Source organism: Pocillopora damicornis, chromosome 5 (genome assembly GCF_964200805.1).
Source record: "Pocillopora damicornis chromosome 5, jaPocDami1.2, whole genome shotgun sequence".
Lineage (NCBI taxonomy): Eukaryota > Metazoa > Cnidaria > Anthozoa > Scleractinia > Pocilloporidae > Pocillopora > Pocillopora damicornis.
Genome location: NC_142674.1, coordinates 18,858,409 through 18,865,625, shown reverse-complemented (window position 1 = coordinate 18,865,625; position 7,217 = coordinate 18,858,409). Strand labels below are relative to the sequence as shown.

At 38.3% G+C, this 7,217-nt stretch overlaps 1 protein-coding gene across 1 annotated transcript; it reads left to right on the top strand.

The window, feature by feature from the left end:
- Positions 1-4,414: 4,414 nt before the first annotated feature.
- LOC149045801 (adenosine receptor A3-like) lies at positions 4,415-5,584 on the top strand. Its single transcript, XM_089206147.1, has one exon. The coding sequence runs from the start codon at positions 4,558-4,560 to the stop codon at positions 5,530-5,532; it is 975 nt and encodes a 324-aa protein (XP_089062273.1). The 5' UTR covers positions 4,415-4,557; the 3' UTR covers positions 5,533-5,584.
- The last annotated feature ends 1,633 nt before the right edge of the window (positions 5,585-7,217 follow it).

Sequence of the window (7,217 nt, the reverse complement as noted above, 5' to 3'; positions counted from 1 at the left end):
TTCTGAATAATGGCACATGGTGAAAAAAGAGGTTTCCTTCACCGACATTTTTTTGGAACGGAAGAGAGGACATTGCTTTTTCGCATGGCCAAAAGCTTCTAAGCAACCAATTCCCACACAACTTACACTTTACAGAAGACGAAGACTCAATGAAAGAGCACACGTTTGTTAGATTTCCCTTGATGAAATATCTTTGAAATGCGAGGCGAGCGAAAGCGTTCAATTTTCGACCTGTCATGACCCGATCCATCGATTCTAGAGGGTGAAAGTAAAAAGTTCGTTTTTCTCGAAAATTAAAACATATTTGAGGAAAAAAAATACACAGTCTTTCTTGTCTTTCTTGTCTTACTAGGTTCTACTTGTGTGCAAAACTTGAGACAATTTAAATTTTTGACCCTTGCCATAAAAATTTCATATTTAGTCTCCACTACACAACAAAAAACACAGTAGTGTACACCAAATAAGTTTATTTAGGGAAGCCTGCCGAGAACCAACCCGAGGCATATATAGTCCGAGGCGTGCATACATACATTCGCAACTGATATACCATATACAATCCTGATATAAAGTCAATTTCTTACACATTCAAAATAGGTATAAATTACTAACATGCACACTTCACCAAGTCGGGATTAACAGAGGTGGGCAACCGCTTACAAGGACATTACTACGGTTATACGGAGGCCAGAAAAAACCTGCCAGAAAAAAAAAACCCCTTTGGGGAAAAAATATGACAGGAAATCTGGGTAGGAACCATGGCCCACACTCAGAGCAGTTGGCAACCCGTCCTACGAGGCTTCACAGTTAAAGAAAATAAGTTTTCAAACTAAAATAAATTTGTCATCAGTCAGAGGTGGACGGTTGGTTCTGAGGCCTAGATGGACGCCACGTGCTATACTCCCCTTTATATACCACTGCCTCATTACCCATGATGCTCGGGCCTAAGGCCCGGGCCTTGTCGTATCTCGTGCCGACAAAATATTTATTTCTGCCTTATTCGCAGACTCAATCGTCAGAAATACCATTTTTGTTCGATTTTTGCACGGATGTCCTCTTAAGAGGCTGTCCGCGTAAGAACGTATAAGGCAACTTTCGTCCCTTCACCGATTTCCCTATGTTTTTCAGTGAAAGTCGATAATTCTATCCCATGTACAAATATCACATTTATTTTGATAATTTTTCATCCTTTTTCATTTTTTATCAGACAATTTTAAAGGTCACCCCAAAACTGCCCTCGGTGACTCTTATTATTAAGGTATAAATATCGAGCGCTACCAAATCCTTATTTACTGCTGATTATTTCACATATTTAAGAATGACTTTATTTCAATACTTTAAAGGTAAAATGATTGCATTCTATAAAAATTTTACCGAGTTGTGAAACTTTCAAAATACCTTATCGTGAGCATTGAAATTTGTGAGGATTGAGGTACATGCGGTTGAAAGCTATTTTCTCTTACGTGGGACCTGATCTAGAGTCAAGTCTATTGCAGCTTAAAAGTACTTAGATAGAGCAAGTTAAACATAGAATAAAACTTTTGGGCACTCTCCATCCTGCATCGTAGAGAACTTCGCGAATTTCATAAATATTCGCCATCTTGATTGAAACCAACGATAAGGCGGTCCGACCTGCAGATAGGTTTCTAAAGCAGCCCTAAAATACTTGAAGGTCCCCCAACGATTATGTGATGGAGTATCAAGATCGATATAATTCATCATTATGGCCATATTTTCACGAAATGGCTCAAATTTTCCGGAAAAATACTTCGTTAATAATTCCTATATGCAAATCAGCTTTATGCGTTCGTGTTATACACGTCAAAAATAGTAACAACATTTAGCCGTTCAAAGAAGTGTTCCTATAAATGTGAAACTCATCTGTTGTATCCTTTCTTATCCTTTCGTAAAATTTCAAGAGCCAATTCCTTTGAACACAATGCGCCATGGGAATCCAGTTTGTTTTGATAACTAAGTTGTTCATTTCCCGCAAGTGTTTTTATTTAGTGCATAATCTTTTCAGACCTGTTTTGCCGTTTTTCTTCAGGAATATAATTCACCTTCACTTGGAAAAAATTTCGTCTCACTATTTGTGAAAGTTGTTTAGATTGTGACCTAGTTGGTTTTCATGATTAACGCGGTGGAGTTTTTTCAGCGTAACTGTGGACTGCTGTGAATTAGGCTAGTCACGCAATACCAGCATTACAAGATTGTCTCACGGCTGGTGAACTCAAATTAAAGAAACATTTAATTAATTCGGCAGTTATATCATGATATGTTGATGTTACCCCATCGTGAGAATGAAAATCTCCCCAGAAGAAATTGAGAAATTATGCAACCGATAGAAATTGTTATATTTAATTTAATAAACGTTTCCAAAAGTAGGTAAGCGAATTTAGTAACTTAAGTTAAAGGCATAAATCATTGAGAAAATTTCGAGGAGGCAATAGAAAAAGTCTCTTTTGTAAATGCTCGTACATGCTGTAGAGTGAGGGTCTACATGACTCATGGTCACGGTAGGCTGTCGTTAGAGTAAACAGGGACTGGAGATACAAAATTGTATTTAGACTCAATTATACGTCCCAATGGCCAAAATTACTGCGCACTTCAATTTTTTTAATGAAATAATGTATGTAGGAATTGCAGAAGCAAAGAAGGAGAGATTAAATTGAAAGTAAAGCTGGTTTTACTTTAGAGAATGGTGGAAATTATGAAGGTACTTAAAGAGATATGATATTATCTGCACCAAAGTTTTCGTCTTCTCTTTAACATCAAAATAGAAAGTCGATGAGACGGAGGAAGAAAACGAAATTACGAGCCTGATCGAAGACCTTAACTTTGAATGAGGTTTTGTCACTCGTTGTTCGTTTTACCCATGAATGCAATTTTTTTTTTGGTTGCATTCACACCCTCGGGCCGTTAAGGAACCTCTCTGTTTTGAAGATAATAACAGTCGTTTCTCCTAAGCAGCAGCTTTCACCTGGACTTGGAAAAAAAACCGATAAAATAAAAAAGGGTAGCATCAACATGGACTTTTGAAGACTTTTATAAAGATAATGACAAGCCGCAGCCTCACAATGACAATCTTTATAAAGATAATGACAAGCCGCAGCCTCAGGAAAGGGCGACCACGACTGCCGAACAGTCGTTAAGCTTAACGTTTAATACAGGTGAAAATTAAAATAACTAAGAGGTAACAATTTCAGGACTCTGACAACCGACCGCTAAATACAGGGTGACCGCTAATACGGTGCCGCTTCATACAGTTGCCACTGTATATCTTTCTGACTACTTGTAAAACGTCACGACAAGCTGTTTATGCTTGTCAATTAATTCTTTGTTCCTTCTGATCAGTATTTTGACAATTTTTTCTTTACTTAGTTGCTTCTAATTTATACTTTTGGCCAAGAGATTGTAAACAGTTTATAACCTTTTGTTTTGGCCAAATCGAGAAATTAAAGTCCCGCGAAATTAAGAACCGTGAAAAAAAACAAGTACTGAACGATAAATTATATAAATCATCTGTATCCATGGGGGGACTAAGGCGAGGTTAGTGTGCATGAATATTCAAACATAAGTTTTAGAATAAAGCAGGTTCCACATGCCTGTCGAAGGAACATGACCAGTTTAATCCACACGGGCAATCAGAACTGTGGTTAACATCATAATAAGCGAATGAGAACCCGAAACAAGAATAGACGGACTGTCAAAAGCACTAAATGAGCCGAGTGATGCTTTTAGCGCCATTCACTCCGACGAAAAGCTAACATTCGAACTGTCAGTTTTAAAAAATGTCTCCTCAGCGTCCAAGTTACATGATCATCTCAGATAAAATAAAATTGACTCGCAATACCCCCACCGAAGTAGCATCGCATTTTTTCGGAAAACGCACCCCCTCTGTTCATTTGCAGTTTAGATTTTTGCCAAAAAATGAACGGTTTCGCTCAAATTCAGTAGCCTGCGAGGTGATCTCGTACCCAGATCCAACCCTTTAACTGTAATTGAACTGTAAGTTACAACCGCCCGGCCGTGAATGGGGTGGGTACGAGACTACCTTCAAGCAGACCTTCTCTGCCCGTGGGAAGACTTGAAACGAATCAGGGAGAGGTGTGCCAGGGGTCCGGCACCACTTGCAGACCTCTAGCTGACTACCCTTTACAGAACTATAGAGAATTGGCTGCCATTGAACTGCCAATGAGAGAGGATCGTAAGAATATTACAGAAGCTTATGGGGGAATCAGGCAAATTTTATCGTGACAACCAAAACCATGAACGAGAAATGAAAACGAGCTCCACAAACATATTGTTATACGTTTTAAGCGAACGGAGGTAACAAAGGGAAACTCATAAGTAATTTATTTTCTTTAACTTCCCATCTCAGCACCGGCCGCAACCACCTGCCGAGATGTGAGGACTGTTTACTCGAACGTTAGATGACGGAGGGTACTATTGTTGTTCTCCTTAGTAAGGCTTGTGATAAATTGGCTTGCTAAAATATCGCAACCCATTAACTATTTGTCTGAAATAGCGGCCCCTATAATTTATAAGTGAGTGAAAATCATGAGCAAATTGTATTGTAACCAGTCTTCGAAATTTTTGCCCATATTCGCCGAACTTGAAGATCTTCGCTCGACTTGTATCGTCAACTGTGTCTTCAACATTTTTCTTACTTACACCGCCTTCATGTTGAATATTTTGACAATCTACGCCATCCACAAAACTTCAACAATGCCAAAAACTTTGAAAACTCTGCTGCTAAGTCTTGCCTGCTCGGATGTTGGTGTTGGTTTATTTAGTCAACCATTATACACTTTCTTCCTTATCAACTGGCTTCGACTAGACAATCCTAGCTGTATCCCTAAACAAGTGGGGACGATTTTAGGTAGTTTATTTTCAGCTGCCTCGTTCCTCGGTGTTGTGGCTATAAGTGTAGACAGGTTCTTAGCTGTTCATCTTCATCTCAGATACCAGGAGTTCGTGTCTCACAGGCGTGTTGTTGTGGTGGTGGTCAGCATATGGGTGTATAGTGCATTTGTTTCTTTGTTTACATTGTGGGGGCTTCTTAGTGCTTGGAATCTTATAAATACAATTACTGTTGCTTTCGGTTTTATTATCACACTCGTGGTGTACATCAGGATATATCAAACTGTACGACGGCACAAGAATCACATTCAGTCCATGCAAATACGAGACGAAGCTCAGTCTGAGGAGATAAAAAACTTAACTGCTCTAATTAAATACACAGTTGGAATATTTCACGTATATCTCGTGTTGTTAGTTTGTTATTTGCCCCTTTTCATTTGCATGGATGTTATTCAATTTTATGGCTCGAGTATCGTTTTAAAGAAACTTTTTCTTTTCTTATTGACTCTCGTGTTCCTGAATTCATCTTTGAACCCTGTTATTTACTGCTGGAAGATTAAACACATTCGACATGCTATCATAGACATATTACGAAAGATGTATTGGAACAGCAATCGGCCATTTCGGATCAATTACAATCGGTCATCGAGTGTCGTCCATATTAATAACTGATCGCCTCTGTGTGGCTTACAAAGACTATGGGCGGTATTTGTTTACGACAAAGTAAAATAGGGACAAACAAGATTGTACATAAACTTAGTGATATGACCCGGCAGCCAAATAATCCCCTGGTTCCAATTTTAAGTACTCGATAAATCGAACAATCTGTAGTGTGGAAGGGAAAGGCTAATTTGAGCAAGAAAGCTGGTGTTATCATCGATAGATAGTGAAATTGTAATTATGGATGTAAATAAAAGTAGGATACGACACAAGATTTTATTCACATCAAGGTTTCCGTCGCTCTTAGTTTCAAATCAGAATTTAAAATCAATAACAGTGGTTGCGGACTTAAGCTTCGGAAAAGGTTTCATTTTTCCCTTGTATATTTTGCCCATAACTGCCAACTGTTTCGCCGAATTTCTCAGTTAAAACTAGCACTGACAGAAAAACAAATAGGAACTAGTATTTACGAGGGAAGAAAAATCGATGTTAATGATTAGCTAGTGAGTGGACTGAAAACGAAAATGGATTAATCGATATCCTTGGAAATTAAACAAACAACAAAAAGCACTGAGTTTGTGTTAACACTTTTGAGGTAAAAACTTAGTCGTAGTAGAATGCTGCATATGAAAACAAAAACAGAAGTGGCTTTAGAGTTATTGACCAGCCCGCAGATGTTTGCAGGTTACCCTTGATAACACCGGGAGTTTTGAGAACTTAAAAAAAAAGTATGTTTTTCCTTGCTTTTCCTTTGTTTATATGCAAATAACAGATAGGTTTTGGAATCATTATGACAATTCTTTGCAATTTCAAGACAAATTAAATGGGTCGATAAAATGAGATGTATTGAAAACATTAGTTCCGAAAAAGAAGTGTTCGAAAGTTTGTTTATACAGATAATCGACGGCTTAAATTTTGGGCACATCTATGATGATTACGTGGCAATTTGAAAATGCCTTTCAAAATCTCGGAGAATATTCTAAAGCCTCGATTTTTCCTGGTTTTGAGGAGCAACAGAGTGGGGATCAGTCGTCGCTAAGATATTTTGTGGGGGGGGGGGGGGAGGCTAAAGAAACTTGCTTTGGAGGATATTTGTCACAGCGTCGCTTTTCTTAAAAGCAGACAAGGTAAGAAGGAGGGAGGGGGGAATAAGAATATTGCAGTCTTATGGGGGATAATGTTACTTTTATCTTGACACAACCAAAATCCTCTTTAGGAAATAAATAAAGCATCAAAAAGCCTTGAAGATGATAACAATACATTCTCAACAATAAACAATGTTTGGTTTAATTATCTTAACCGATAATAAGTTATGGAACTTTTGATATCCCTGACCTCCCTTTTCCTGAATTAGTTTTCGCAGTAATCGTTGCTTTTAGAAGTAAATGCGTTTAATCTGATTTTCTACAGCAGAAAGCCATCAAAAATAGTTCATCTGTCATTTATCCTCCCAAGAGGTTGGTCATTATTTATCGCCTGTGGGAAGAGGGAAGGTGTTAGAGGATCTTGGTCGAGTCACAACAATCTTTACACAGCCCCCCATAAGATTCTATAAGATTCCTATGACCCCTCCCTCCTAGGTGACAGTTAATCGGTCAGTCAGTCTCCTCTTAATACTCTGTTGGCGACAACTGAAACCCCTTTGGTTTTCCCTTAAAGCTAGGAAAATCGACGCTGTTACAAATAATCTCCGAGAT